Raw genomic sequence first — 16,216 nt, 5'->3', positions numbered from 1 at the left:
TGTGCATGCTCCTCCACCTTCTGTGGCCTGTGCCACACCTGCCACGGTCAGATTCATACACCACTTCATGTCTGGATTGCCAGTCGGGTGCAAGGGTTTGGTCACCAGCCCAAATGAATATCACACACTTTTATCTGCCGATGGTGGTGCCATCTTTGTGATGTCAATACTGCCGATAGCCTGGTGGCATGCCACTTCGATCAGCTGCACCCTCACTCTGCACCGGAAGCTACTGGTTTGTGAATGTGGCCCTTGTCACCATAGCCCACCTTGCCGCCCTCTGCCTAAAGCCTGTCTTTGCCTGCTGTGCAGGTGCCCACATACATTGGCTGCCTCCTCCAGGTGCAGAACCCTGGGGTTTCAGCTTCCCAGAACTGGGCACAAGTCCATCTCTGGCCTTGGATCTGTTGCTGCAGCCAGCTGTTCAAGTCGGGCCACCTCCAGTGGGTCCCTCACCATCATCACCTCAGCCATCTTTACCAATGTGTCCAGCCCCGTCTCCTCTGCACTGGGACTTGCCTGCTGATGATGATGCAGATATGGCAATGGCACCCTCCTCACCATGCTGTCATCAGGCACCGTGTTGGCCCACTGCCCCCATGCTTGCCCATGTCTCCACGCATTTCATCTTTATGCTTCACTGCCCTCTTGGCATACCGTTCGCACCGCCTTTGGCACTGGCTGCCACCACTCTGGATCCAATGGATGTGTCTCTCGTTGCCTGGACATCCTCTTCGTGTGAGGGATCGGTATCCTGTTACTAGTGCATATGAGTGTGAGTGCACCAAGTGTAGTATCACCATGCATGAGTACTTAAATCAATTGCCCACTGTATCAGCAAGGGCCAGCCAATGGAGGCTGCCTGTAAGAAGCGTGCACATGGCATGGTCTCTGTCATGCTGTCTACTGGCCATTCATGCCCACATACAAGCAGAGCAGTGCTGACTCACACTCACTATGTTCTTTTAGTTTACAACGCTCACATTAGTCGTTCTGTGTATTGCTTATGTTGCATCTTCTGTATGTTTCTGATGTCATATTAGATGTGGGGTCACAAGAGGCTTATTTCCATTATCGTTCAGAAGTTTATCAATAAAACCATATTTGTGTTACTTGGATCAGTTTCGTGTATTACTTGGTTACTACATATGCCATTCAAAGGGTTGACAGAACTAAGGGGAGTCTGTCCACTTTCCTTTGTGACATGTTAGCGATGTCTTCAAGATCCTGTGTGAATGTTCTATCATACCATTACTAGCAGGGTGATAGCTGGATGTGTGGTGCTGTTGAAAATTGCACAGTTTGGCCAGTTCCTGGAACGAATTGGACTCAAACTGTTGGCTTTGATTGGTTGTAATGGGGAGAGGGCACCAAAAATGTGCAATGAATTACACATAATAGTTTTCACATTAGTTTCACATGATACATCAGTAATCAAGGTTGCTTGCACTCATTGTGTACATCTATCTACTGCTGTGAGTAAGTATCTCCTACGATGGTGAACCAGGACCGGTTGAGTCAATGTGAATGTGTGTGAATGTAGCTGGTGCCCCTTAAAGGTGTGTGTGGTGTGTACATGATGGCCCAGTTTACTTTGTTGACATGGAATGCATGAACATGCCCACACATGTGTTTCTTTCCTCGTACAAGGTCTCACAAAGTAGTATGTAAGTAATCTAATTTTGTCCCCCATGTGAGGTACGTTATGGACACTGTCGAAGGCTGTCTTTCTGAACTTCTTAAAAACATATGATCGGGCCTTGCCCGGGAAACTTCACACCTCAGTTTCGGCTTAGAGTTGGGCACAGAAATTTGTTCAAGGTTTAATCCTGTAAACAATTCATTTAACAGCTGTCATAACTGCAGGTCCATGCCCTGCTCTGCAGTGAGTTCTTTGTAGTTTATAAACTCTGCTAACCCCAGAGTACAAGAAATGTAGTTGGATGACATGTAGTTAGTCACTAAATTTTTGGCACCTTTTACACAGTGAATGACTGTCATGAACTGGATTATGAACTCAACGTATTGAGACCGTCTAGGTGAATACTTGTTACAAACATTTACTCTCCCCTCTGCCTCTTTTCTGCCATACAATTTCACACCTATCAGTTTTTGCTACTAACTTTGATACACACTCTATACAAATCTCAGTTTGTGATTCCATGCAGCCACTACTAGCTGTCATCCAACTATGTAGAAATTTAACTGTCGTGCCTCTGGTGCCCCTCTCAGCTTCGCACCACAAGTGGTGACTTGTATTGCTTGGGCCTTAAACCAGCCCGGTATGAAAGGGGCCAATGCTGTAGAGTGTGCTATGTAAAACTGAATGGGGATTCCATCCAGAGCGGTGACTTACTGTTTTTCAACACTTTCAGTTGCTTCTCCATGGTAGGGATGCCTATTTCTATGTTCTCCATACAGCAGTCTGTGTGATGGTGAAACAATGGTATGTCTGTATGTTGCTCTAGCATGAATGACTTTTTAAATGCAGAAAAAAATGCAGTTTCTCTTTTGCTACCTTATATTGCCACACCAGACTAGTTGACAAGTGATTGTATAGAGACCTTCAGCCCACTTGGTGATTTTACATAGGACCAAAATTTTCTCAGGTTCTCAGAAAGATATTTTGCTAACATATGATGTGGAAATTGTATGTTGTGTGCGTCGATTTTTTAATTTTTTTTTTTTTTTTATATGGATGAATTTGTACTAACTTTTCCCTGTGGGTACTTTTATACCCTTTTCTGTCTAAGGTTACAATATTCTCTGCTTCCTCAGCTTTTCTCAAATTTTGCTATTAAACAACAGCGGGTCTTTTCCACTCATCCATTTACTCAGCATATACTTCTCCAGAGTGTGATTTACCTGATAGTGACCACACAACTGTTTACATGCTCTGCACATACCCATCTCAACTTCCTGTCCCTCAATCCTGTGTTCATACTCGATGCATAGTTCTTAAGCAATGTGGCTTTTATTTTTTACCACAAATTTAATCTTTTCACCAGTCACAGAACAAGATTTATTTTTTAATTGCTCTTGCTGAATTTATGAAGCTCAGGTTTTTATCACTAATTTCATTCTATACTACTATTATTTTTTATTTTTTTATTTTTAAAAATAAGACAAAATTGCTGGTCAGAACTTAATTTTGGGAAGTGACATATTTAATACTGCTGATAGGCACATAAACAATACAGTCCCCAGCATTTCCCTCTCCTTTCCTCTTCCAATTTCATCACTCCCAAATGTCTTATTTAGAGATGCAACCTTAACTGCTTGAATTCCATTAGTTCATAACCTTCACCAACCTAGTCTGCAATACCATATCACACAAACACACGCATCCATGAATTGTCTTTGGTTCCTCCATAAATTACTACTATTCTGCAATCCCAGATTCACACATCTTGTCTGTCTCGTCTATGTGCTTCATATCTCTTAGCTTCCCTCCCCTTTCAATCATGATGAGTAATCATATTGTATTTTCATCTTTTGCATTTCAATTATTCACACTATTGTTATAATTACCAACCAGATATAGATTTCAGTTTACATTACATAATTTTCACCAACTTCATTTCTCTTGAGTCATTTTCTTCAATTTATCTTCATAACTTTCAGTTTTTACTTCACTTTTTAGACAGTATGAATTTTAAACAGTAATTACTTACGGCGTTAGAACTTCTATGACGTTTCCGTACACTTGTTTGCCAACCATTATAATTGCTAGCTGGATAAGCAAATCTGACATGCAGCCAGCTGGTCCACAGATATCAGCACTCATACTTTTGATTGGTGACTCCCATATTTCCTCATCTCCTGGGTAAGTGTAAAATCGTCCCTGTAAGATTTACAAACATTCACTGTAATAAATAGTGTCTCAAATACTATTCATTCATTCAAGAAATAAAAATTACAAATAAAATTAAGGCAGGTTTGACAGAGAGAGTATATTTTAGACAAAGTGAAATAAATGAATGCAGGTTTGTAGTTCTTCTGTGAGAAAAGAGTGAATACAGAACAGTGGTAAATAAATGTATGCATTTTAAATGAAAATACAAAAATAATACCAAAATTGGTAGCCAAGAGACATGAAGCAAGAGATAGAATCAAATAAAAGTGAATGATGGGAAGCAATGGACACTGTAATCAAGAATTTACTTTGTTTAGAAGAATACTAGAAAGAACATAGATGACAGTTTGTGATGAAGCAAGCTGGGATATTTTGACTTCCCCTCTTGTTTTGTCATCTGTCTCCTTAAATTCATTTTCTTTATTTTAACCAATTACCATTAACATATGTGAGTATAATCTGCATTTTCAGAAAAGAGAAAGATTGGCCCTCAGTTTTAAAGAATATAACACCATATCTAATTTTGTGCTTAGTTTTATGTATGTAATTGATTTTCTAATTTATTTCAACATTATTTACAGTATTCAGTGTCAGAATTACAAACTTCGTTTTTCAACCAGTGTAGCAACGAAGTATGTTGACAAAAAGGACAATCAACGAAGATATAAAGACGGCAAAACATAACAAGTTATTTAGATGTTTTAAAAGTTTACTCAGGTACATCTCTCTCAACTCATTGTAAACCATCATAGCAACACAACAAAGAGTGAAATCAGCTATAGACAAAACAAATAAAATCTGAAAAATCCGAGACATGGTAAGTGGTATGGAAGACTGTCCACAAGTCAGAGATAAGTGAAAAAGGGAATGCGAGAAGACATAGATAAACAGAGATGAAGAAAGAACAAGAGAAAAGAAAGGTAAAGGGAATAGTAGAGAGGAACACAAGGCTGAGGGGAAAATTACAGGTTCCTCTGATTACACAGAAATATTAATCACCATTCTCCATCTCATTTCAGAAACACAGTAATTGTGGAGGAACTGCCTGATACATTCCGGAAGAACACCACAGATTACACTATTCCAGTGGGCATGCCCACAGGTGGGCAGCTGGCTGCTCACAGACACAGCCAGGCAGTGGTGTGCAAACTGCACATGTGGGGGCAGTCAGGGAGCCTGCTGTAAGCAGACAGGGGTGGACTAACAGGTCATGTGTGAATAGTCAACACGACACATAACAGTATCAGGTAGTGAGGAGACCATGACCAAAGCAAATGCATTGTAACAGGATGTGTTTAACAGAAAAATTTAATCCAAGTGAAAATACTTATATTTTATTATGTTTGTGACAAAAGACATTTCATTTTGATTACAAGAGACTAAAAATAAGGAGTGAGACACCTTGCTGTCATAAGATGCAGAATATTATTCAATGTTGGGTTGTGGAGCTGGGACTTTTCAATGTTTTTATCTTCTACATAACAGAAAACAGTTGCTGACAACAATATGTTGAGCCAAACAGTGGTGGCTTGTAAGTGTACCAGATAAATCTGAGAGTGTGAACTTAATAGCATCTGCTGTATAAGGGTTATGCTTATCAACAAGTTTATACAGCTAAAGCCAATGCCAATAATAATAACAACAACAATAATAATAATAATAAGAAGAAGAAGAAGAAGAAGAAGAAGAAGAAGATGATGATGATGATGATGCATAACTTATCTGACAAAATAAATAATTGTTTTGTGGGATTTTATGGTTTTGTACATAATTAAGTACATTTTAGGATGAAATAATGTGTAAGTTTTCACAACTCTCCATTTTGGACTTTTGTATAAGTGGGAGTTTTCATGCTTTCCCATTTTTTTGGACAAACGTACAAGATCCCAACAGATATATTAGTTCACAAATTTACTTCTGGGCTGAAAATCAGATATTCTTACACTGCTGTGACATAACAACTTGCGCTAACTGTACACTTCCTTGTTAAATGTTCACTTGTAGTCATGCTTATTTGATTTCATCATGTTCACAGGCAAAGGATCTGTTCTCGGAGGCCCTAGTTCCTTCGCAGCTAACTTTTCCTGGTAATTTACTTTTCTGTTCCCAGAAAGAGATTTTCACTCTGCAGTGGAGTGAGTGCTAATACAAGCCTTCCTGTAAGATTACAGATGGGTGCTTGATCAGGACTCGAGCTCAGGACCTTTGTCTTTTGTGGGCAAGTGGTCTGCCAACTGATTTACCCAAGCATGTCTCATGACCCATCCTCACAGCTTTACTTTCCTGTTAGCATTTAATGTTAGCATTTAAAATAAATTCAACATAGCCCATGTTTACATTGCACACAAAAGCCCATTCCTGCATGGTAAACAACCAACTCCAAACACAAATGTGGAAATGATTAAACTGAAGTAGTAATGATTACAAACATGGTCACTCGGCTACAATACAAATGAGACACTCAGATCCATAAGGGCCTAAAGCACACCACCATCAGTCCCACATTTAAGTGAAAAATCAGAGAAACCAATGAAACAGCTTTACATGAATTTTCATATATACAATGTGGGCCTACAGCACATATAAATCTGACTCACCATTAAGATCAACAGATTTCAGAAGTATGAATAAATGATTCATCAGCACAGATAAAACTCACAACTTAATAAACTATATAACTCATACAGAAACACATAAAACAAGTTTACTGTACAACTTTAAAATACACTCATGTCCAATATAATTTCACTGCAGTATATAGTGAGTGAGTTAGTATATCTGAGGAGTGTGGTATCATCCAGCAGGATTTATGCTGAGCAAATGAGGATAAAAGTCTGCCACCTTGAGCTACCACCTGGTGGCACTAAGGTAAACTTCTAGTTGAGTGGCAAGGGCTTGCTGCACACACCATGAACTGTGCACACTAGAGAAGCAGTAACATGGTGGATTTAAGTGCCACTACCTTTCAGACTGCAGCATCTATGTTACGTTTAACAGCATTCAAACAAAAATAACCAATAAATTTGCAAGGTGTCGAAAATTATGGTGTCCACATGCTCTTGTGCTGTTACACAGCAGCCACCACTGGAGACAAACATAGATAGTATTGCATTCCTGTGCAGCTTCAGAAATGCTTCAGCATGAGCATCATGAACTACTATCTTAACAAACTGGTTGTGTTGTAATATCTGCCCTTGAGCACAGTGCAATTTTGCAGATGAAAAGCAGTTTTGCAGATGAATCAGTTCTAATTGCATTTCCAAAGGCACAGTATATGGTGCAGCAGAAATTGGGCATGCTAAGTAGTTTTAATTCATTTTGTACGCTACACAGGTCTTTACACCTGGTCTGAAAAGATTGATAGAGTTTCACAATATTTTGTTGATAAGCTCCAAAGCATGAGTCTGAAGATAATTATAGCAATGAAAGGTCTTCAAAAATTTAGGTTTCCTGTAGCAATCTGCCTGTCAAAAAGATTTAGTTTTTCCAAAAATTCACTGATTCTATCATATGTGTCATTTTCTGTGGGTGAGAAATTTAATTGATTTATGGGTACTGTGATAGCAGTGAGAAAGACCAGGCTTGAAATCCATTTCTCATCACTGAGTGCTGGCCGCGTCTCTCCTTTCAGTTGCATAAATAGGGCAATTTCCTTCCAAGTAGCAAACAGTGTGGTGAGAACTTTGTTTCTACTAAGGCTTCATGCTGCACAATGATAGGGTACATCACCATATGTTGCTTCCAGGTCTTGCAACAAAATTTTGATTTGGCCATGATGCCTTATAAAATTTACACATTGTACCATCACCTTCATCACACTGCCATAACATACTGTGGCAAACATGTTTTCAATGGTTCATGTACCATCTAAAATATATCACAACCTGTGATTGTATAATCCATAGGCATAACATCTAACAGTTCATTCAAAACTTATACTTCCAAGTGAACAAGCAGCACAAATATTGCAAGCTGTGTATACTTTCTTACACAGATTGTTTCATCAAGTTTTAATGAATAAGCATCAAAATTCTGATATTTCTCCTTCAGTTAGTTTTCCACATCTGTGCCCATATCTCAGACCCAACGAGAAATTGTTTTTCTGTAGAGGCAAACTTCTTCACATTTCTTTACCTTTCATACTGTTAACACACTCTAAAACAGGACTGGCCATAGTGTGCCAAACTGCATGCTAATTAGATGTGTGGGCCACATGTGGGACGAGGCTCAGCCTGTCTCAGGTTGTTCGGAAGTACCCAGTATAGCGCAACTTTTCATTTAGTATTGAGGTGTGGAATTTTTTGTTCAGCATAACTCTCTTCAGTTTGGCAGAATTGTGGTGTCAGTTTACCTTCTGCTATTTGTTCATGGTATGAAGAACATTCACAGTTCCAATGGTATGTTTCCACAAAAAGAGGCAGTCTAGCAATGTATCATAGCAAGCCCTTAAAAATGATCTGAATGACAGGAGAGAGGGATAAGATTTCTTATTACCTATTATACAGTGGCGTTATCAACAGTTACTGAAAATCTGCTATGAAACGACATTACAATACTATGTAGAAAGAATTTAAAAATTTGATTGACAATGAAAGAACAAAAAACAGCAACAATTGACAGGCGAGATTTTCTGTTCTGCACATCAAGAACCACTTTGTGCTAAACTAGCTGGTATGGAACACATGAAGAAATTGGTGGTACAAATAGCAACATTTCTGAAGTCACACACATTATTCCATTGTCAGTTGTAACAGTTTTCAATAGAAATGAATGAAGAGTATGGAGACTTTATATATTACAGCAAAGTATGCTAGCTAAGTCAAGGGACATGGCCTGAACGATTTATTTTTTAATTGCTCTTGCTGAATTTATGAAGGAAAAAGAAGTGCAGGAACAAAAATTAGAACATCTGGAATGGATATCAGACCACACATTTTAAGTGGACTTTTCTGCACACTACACACTATAAGTACTGCAAGGTGAGAAACTACTTGTTTCCCATTTGATGGGGGATGCAGTTAAAAAGAAAATCACATTGTAGAAGAGACAAATTCTGACACAGTCCTGTTGGTTTTCCACATCCATGCCCACATCTCAGACCTGGCTAAGCTCACTAAAAAACACAAGGTTTGAAGAATTTATTGTGACCTTAAAACAATTAGAAGGGCAGTTTTCTAAAAGTTTTGAGGACACTGCCAACCTTAAATTTGTTTCTGATTTGTTTTTGAAACCATTTTTCAATTCAGTGGAAAGTGCCCCAGTGCCTGTGCTGATATAACTGACTGATCAGCAATGTAATTCCCATTTTTAACAAAAATCTTTTTATCTCTTTTTTATTGTTAAGATACGTAAGTACCGATTAAAGGGCAACCTGATGGTGGAAACCTGTGAAATTGTTTGCATCTGTCCATACGCTCACCCTCACTCCCTGCCACAGGGGTCATATGTCTGTGGAAGATCCAAATGCAAGACCTGCTTAGTCCACCCACCCAGCACTTCTTGCTCCAGTCATGTCACAAGCTTATCCTACTCTGATAGAAGCCAATCCACCTATGAAATCAGCCACGTCGTATACCAACAGCTGAGCACAACATACTCTATTCTAGTGGCCGCTTCACAGCCCAGGCCATTTGGATTCTTCCCTTCACCACCAGCTTTTCTGAGCTACACAGATGGGAGTCATCCTTACAAAACATTGTCCACACCTGTAACCCTGTAAACATCTCAGGTAACCCAGTGTTCCCACAACCTCCATGCAACAGTTTCTCCTACTGCCATCCTGTCACCCTGTCAACCTTAAATGTGCACCATTCCCCACCTGCCCCTCAATTGTGCATAACATGTCTAGTCTGTATACTTGCCACCCTCCCTCCCACATTCCTATCTGGAAAACCAGATGCCTCCTGCCAAGCCACTAACCACCCATCCCTGATACCTCTACCTGCCTCCCATTTCCCTGTCCCTCTACCCACCCCACCCAACATTAACCCCAACTCAACCAGTCCACCTGCCAAAATACATCACTGGAAATATTAGCCAAGACAATATCCAGCATGGGCATAGAGAGAGAGAGAGAGAGAGAGAGAGAGAGAGAGAGAGTCGTGTGTGTGTGTGTGTGTGTGTGTGTGTGTGTGTGTGTGTTTGTTTGTTTTACTCTGTCTTGTAAAAGTGTAGCTACAAAAGATAGCAAGTTTTCTTTCTTTTGCGTATGCCTATCAGCAACTCAATACTTTACCTTTCCGGGTGTTATTTCAGAAAAAGACAAAGCATCTGAATGAAACTGAGGAGAAGTGGGACACTGAGAGGTGTGCTTACAGTGCTTGCAAGTTCAGGAAATAGGGGGAGATCATTGAGAAGTCATTCAGATAAAGAAATGTATGTTAATAATTTATCTAACGATACATACATATTAAACCAATTCTTTCTATAAAATATCTATGTAATGTGTCCTTGAAGTCTGTCACAGTGGCATGCTTCAATAAAATCTTCTTGGTTTACAAACCGTGTCATTCTGAGTAAAATACTTGAGCTTTCAACAGTTGTCTCCACCATCATTATAAACAGTTAAAACTAATAACTGCTGGGGATGACATGACATTCTTCTTATATAGATGCAATGGCAATGTCTGGAATCTTCCAAAGAGGGCCCAAGTGACGCATGCATGGAAGCCAAGTTGGGCAACTGATAGCAGCTCCATCCTTACACAGGTCCAAGTGAGATCAGACACTGCCAGAGGCCAGTGCTATGTCCAAAACTGCCTATAAGTGCCAAGCCTCCATCCTCGCTTTTGTTCAATGTCCAAAACCCATGACCATCCCTACTAGGTGTGTATCCCTGATCACTGTTAAAATTGTTGCTGTTCATTCTAATATCTCCAGCTTCTTTCATAACAGAATCCCACTATTGAGATTTTTGAATCAAAGCTCTCATCTTTTCAAATTGTATTTTATTCCCATTTTCTAGGCAATGTTCAACACAGGCAATTTCTCAAGTTTCCTTTGTTTAATATGTTGCGAGTGTTCCACACAATGCTTAGCAACAGTACAAATGGTTTGACCTATGTAAATGCTATCACATTCACATGGGACACAATACACACCAGGAACTTGAAGGACTATATTGCATTTAACAGGGTGTAACCTATCTCCTATCTTGGATATGGTGCCAGAATACTGGTCTTAGTCCACATCTCTTCAGCATGCACCCTGTCTTGCTAGTTGTTGCTCCGCAGTATGGAAGGAACGCAATTGGCTTGACCTCTTTCACAGCTTCATCAGGCATTTTTCATTGGTGACACCTGCTTTCTTGTGTACAAGGTGGTGAACACTGTTGGCATTCAAGTATGCGCCAGTATGGATAAATTTCCTGTAAATTGAATGCCCAAGCTCATGCTTTCCACTCAACTAAAACATCCAGAGCAGAAGCTTGCCATTCCTCCTCAACTCAGTAAATTTAATGTTGGGACACACACCATTCATGTGGCTGATGAACCACATTGCTTTTTCACCATGAGGCCATATCAAGAAGGTGTCGTTGACATACTGTAGGAAGCAAATTTGACATACTGTAGGAGGCAAAATGGCCACAATCTATGTAAGTTTGGAGCTTTTTCTTCAAAGCTGTGCCATCTGTCATCTCATAATATTTGTTGCGGTAGAAGAAGTACATTGTCATTAAAGTACGGCAGAACAGCTTAACAATCTCAGGGAAACTGAAGGGACAAGAGATCCACTGGTCCAAAAGATCCAGTGTGTCTTCTGCTGGCACCCTTGTAAAAAGAGACACAACAGCCAGGCTAACCATTATGTCATTTTGGCCTATCTTTATTTCCCTGTGGGTTTCAACACATGACTGCAAGTTAACAATATGATGTTCACAGTACACCAGTTTTGGTGCTAATAACCCTGCCAGGTGTTTTATCAGTCTGCAAGTGAGTGAACTCACTGCATCAAATATAGGCCTCAGAGGAACTTCTTCCTTGTGATCTTCAGCAATCCTTAAAGCTTGGAGATCTGGCAACTTGTGGCATGAAATTTTTGTCACTTCTTTTTACATACCAGAGTTCCTTATTAACTTCCTTGTCTTTCTGAAGATGGTCTGTGTTGGATCATGACTAAGCTTCCAGTATGTGTACTGGCTAATACTGGGTTTCAGTGGCTTAGCTTTCACTAGGATATGGCTAGCAGTTTGTCTGATGTCTTCATCATGCGAGGAATACCTAATACAGTGCTCTCTGATCCTCTAACAATATCCAACATTGGCAGACATCAGGGGAATGGAGAAAAATTAAGGTCTTTACTCAGTGCTGCAACAGAGCCATCACCCAGCTCTTGGATGGAAAGACTAACAACTGTTTTTTTTTTTTAAAAAAAAAAAAAAAAAAAAAACTTGGAACACTGCTGAGACATTATCTCACACAAACTCATGTGCTGTTTTGGCTGCTGTGGTTACATCTACCACTTGAATAGTGACAAGATTAACGCCAGAAGTAAATGACAATCAAGTAGGGTTCTGGCATTAATATCAAGCTCATACTTCACCCATTAGTCTTCTTCAAAATTCTGCCCACTGCAACAGTTCAAATATGGTGCTTGACTACAGGAAAGTGAGGACTTACCTCCTTGTTCTGGCATTGTTGAAAAAATGCTAAAGAACTCAGCAGATATGATATTTTCTTCTGCAGCTTTTCTAAACCGTGCCAGCAGTCAGTGATTTCAACTCCTGATAACGATGGCAGGGACAGCCATTGAAAGCTCGAGTGTTTTGTTTATAGTAACATGGGTTGCAAACCAAGAAGGTTTCATTAATATCTATGTAATGTAAGTAACAGAATAGAATTTGTCATGGATATGGACACTACAATCATTTTGCATAACAAACTTCCTATTCTTATAATAGAATAATAGAAGGAAACATTCCACGTAGGAAAAATATACCTAAAAACAAAGATGATGTGACTTACCAAATGAAAGTGCTGGCAGGTCGACAGACACACAAACGAACACAAACATACACACAAAATTCAAGCTTTCGCAACAAACTGTTGCCTCATCAGGAAAGAGGGAAGGAGAGGGAAAGACGAAAGGATGTGGATTTTAAGGGAGAGGGTAAGGAGTCATTCCAGTCCCGGGAGCGGAAAGACTTTAAAGTCTTTAAATATGCCTGCTTGTGTCTGTACATGTGTGGATGGATATGTGTGTGTGTGCGAGTGTATACCCGTCCCTTTTTCCCCCTAAGGTAAGTCTTGCCGCTCCCGGGACTGGAATGACTCCTTACCCTCTCCCTTAAAATCCACATCCTTTCGTCTTTCCCTCTCCTTCCCTCTTTCCTGATGAGGCAACAGTTTGTTGCGAAAGCTTGAATTTTGTGTGTATGTTTGTGTTCGTTTGTGTGTCTGTCGACCTGCCAGCACTTTCATTTGGTAAGTCACATCATCTTTGTTTTTAGGTAAACTTCCTATTCTGTTGCATGCATGCCCTTAGAAAAATCTTGCCCATATTACATGTGTGTGTGATACTTTGGGGGTGGGGGGTATCTAATTTAGTGGAATAGGAAAATATTTAATGAAAAGTATGATTCCAAACATGTCAAATAATGCAATACTACAACATGATGTTTACATGGAGTTACATAGATGCAAAAGCTTGAATTGTAATGTTGTTGAATTACTGTACTGATGAGAATAAGTTGCATTAAGATGCATTGTGGTCAATTAAGATGAGTTCTAATTAATTTATAGGTATACTGAACAACAAACTGAAAGATATGTCAAAAATAATACAAAAAAGCCGAATTCTTCATTTATGGAATTTATACATAAAAAAGTGATAGTAATTACAAAACATCCAAATGTAAAGACACAAAATTTATCTTAGGAACAAAAGTCACACTATATTTGTAAAATAATGAACATAAATAATTAAGATGTTGTTACTGATGTACATTTCACTTTAAAGTGAAAACTGGGAAACCTCAACATGCTAACTCTTTCAGAAAACTTTCAGTGATTTTGTATGGCTTTGGAATTGTGGGAACCAATACAGGCACCCACAGCAGTACACATATTGTGTCAGTCTTGCCACAATTATAGTTTTGCTTAAATGTCTCTGAAAGTGCTGTAATTAGTCTAATGTTGTCTTCACAATTGCTATGGGAGTGAAACACTGGGGTTGTAGTATAGTTCTAGATGCACTTTCTATGTAGGTTTCCACAGGATAGTTTGTGTAGGAAAGATCTGCCAGTTCACTTCATTCAACATCTTTGTAACCCTCCTCCTTGGGTCCAACAAACCTGTGACCATTTGTGCAGCCATCCTTTGTTAGACCCATTTGGTACAAGTCTCATCCACTTAAGCAACATTCTATGATGGGTTACATGCACATTTTATATGCAGACTCATTGCATTACCCCAGTATTCTAACAATGAACTGCAGTCTGTCAGCTGCTTTACTTACAACTGAGACTTTGTGATTGCTCAGTTTCAAGTCCCTACAAAGTGTTACATCCAGATATTTGTAAGAGTGGCAATATTTTAAAGGTTAATACAAACTTACAGGATGTTTTCAAGAACTTGATGTGTGTTTATCTGTGAATTCTTTGCTAAGTGAAAAAAATAACCAACACTAAATTTTTAATTCTTTGTTACGCTGAAGGGCACTCTACAACACAATGGATGAATGAATTTCCAAAACAGAGAAAAGAAAGGACATACCAACTCCAATAGAATCATGCTTAAACATACTGCACTGTCAAAACCAATCTCTTGGTTTATGACAGCATTATTTGAGTTTACATCTTACATTTACTATCTACTACAGACCTTCCTTAAACAAAGGAAAAATAAAGATGGTGCACATGACAGCAATAAATGAAATTAATTGTATGTAGCATTTTCAATGGAGTTACTATGCCATGGTTATTATGTGGCTATGGCAATTTTACTCATATGATTTAATGACCTATTATTAATCATTTTTCAATTCTTTCATGTAAAATTGGTGACACATAGAATTATAATACTCTGTACCTTAAAAAATGCTATGTATATGAGAGAAGCATAGAAGTTGATTGATTGGAAGACAAATATTTTAAATGTAATGCTCTTCTCATACTCTCCAGCTGTTCTGGGGTTTTCCAAGTTAGTGAGGACTCTTGATAACGATGTGTACATCTGCAACATAAATATTTAAAATAAGAAATAAAAAGATGGAAAAGCAAAATAAAAATTAAGTTAATAACTTCCACATTTTTGTGCTGTATTAACTCTTGAATAATGGCATGACAGTGATTTGGGCAGCCCAACAGACAGTACGGGAACATGCTCCCATTAGGTGACACCTCAAATTCAGCAACCATATCACTTGGTGGGGTTGTCTTCAGGGGCAAGTACCGATCATGGCAGAAATGTCATATGAGCAAACTGCAACAAATGGTATGACAGTGCAGCCAATTATATAGTTCATTATGCTTAGACCTATTTTTAAATTTCTTAGAGCCTTGTCGTTATTGTAGCGATGGGTCTTTTCTACCTATTTTAATTCTTTAACTGGCAACAGTTTAAGCATTTTGGGTTGTTGTTTGGTGGTGAGTTCTTGTGACACAAAAAACAGTGCATAATCTCATAATATAAAATATATAATATATATAAGAAAACCTAGCTTTCCACACATCTCAATGTTTATGACATCATACCTCCTGAACGTACGATGATATACAGGGTGGAGGACAGAAAGTACATGTTTTTCATTACTGAATAACTACAACATGGTTTTATTTTTTTAAAAATCTTGCATTCATAAATACAGGGTGGGGCAAATGAAAATGACTCAGAGAACAGAGTTCCAAGGTACAAAGAAACACAGCAGATGAAAATAAATACAGAAATAATCTGAGATGTTCAAAAACTAACTGTCTTCCAACAGGCCGGAGCAACATCCCATACAGTCAGCTGAACCTTGCAGCCCATTTACACAATCTTCAGGCCACCCAGGTCACATGATCTGTCAGTGTGTGATTACTTTGTGTGGGGAGCCCTCAAGTCTAAGGTGTATTGCAACAAGAACTGCAGCACAATTTTTCGGACGAGACTGCAGCAATCCCAGCAGTCCAGCCTTGATCTATCTTCAGCAACTTGCTGACTAGGGCCCAAAAGTGCACAGAGATGAATGGTGGTAACTTTCAATATCTGGTATAGTCAGGTTAGTAATATATTTCCTTTTGTTTACTATGCTTCTTTGTACTCTGGAACTCTGTTCACCATGCCAGTTTTACTTGTCCCACCCTGTAGTACTTTTATTGCATTTCTGAAATCTACATACCTTAATTAGGTTCAGAAAATAATGTTGTTGAGATGATGTTCT

The 16,216-nt window shown here is 38.9% G+C and overlaps 1 protein-coding gene across 2 annotated transcripts in view; it reads right to left on the bottom strand.

The window, feature by feature from the left end:
* LOC126101042 (anoctamin-5-like) overlaps positions 1–16,216 on the bottom strand; it is a 398,169-nt gene that overhangs the window by 101,116 nt on the left and 280,837 nt on the right. For both annotated transcript variants that reach the window (XM_049911706.1, XM_049911707.1), the window contains 2 exons: positions 14,884–15,027; positions 3,675–3,844 (listed from right to left, as the gene is read on the bottom strand). In XM_049911706.1, the coding sequence (XP_049767663.1) occupies positions 3,675–3,844; positions 14,884–15,027 (314 nt within the window). The remainder of the gene's footprint in view (positions 1–3,674; positions 3,845–14,883; positions 15,028–16,216) is intronic.

This window comes from Schistocerca cancellata, chromosome 9 (assembly GCF_023864275.1).
Source record: "Schistocerca cancellata isolate TAMUIC-IGC-003103 chromosome 9, iqSchCanc2.1, whole genome shotgun sequence".
Classification (NCBI taxonomy): Eukaryota; Metazoa; Arthropoda; class Insecta; order Orthoptera; family Acrididae; genus Schistocerca; species Schistocerca cancellata.
Note: the sequence above shows the minus strand (reverse complement) of the source record. Positions and strands in the feature narration are given on the sequence as shown.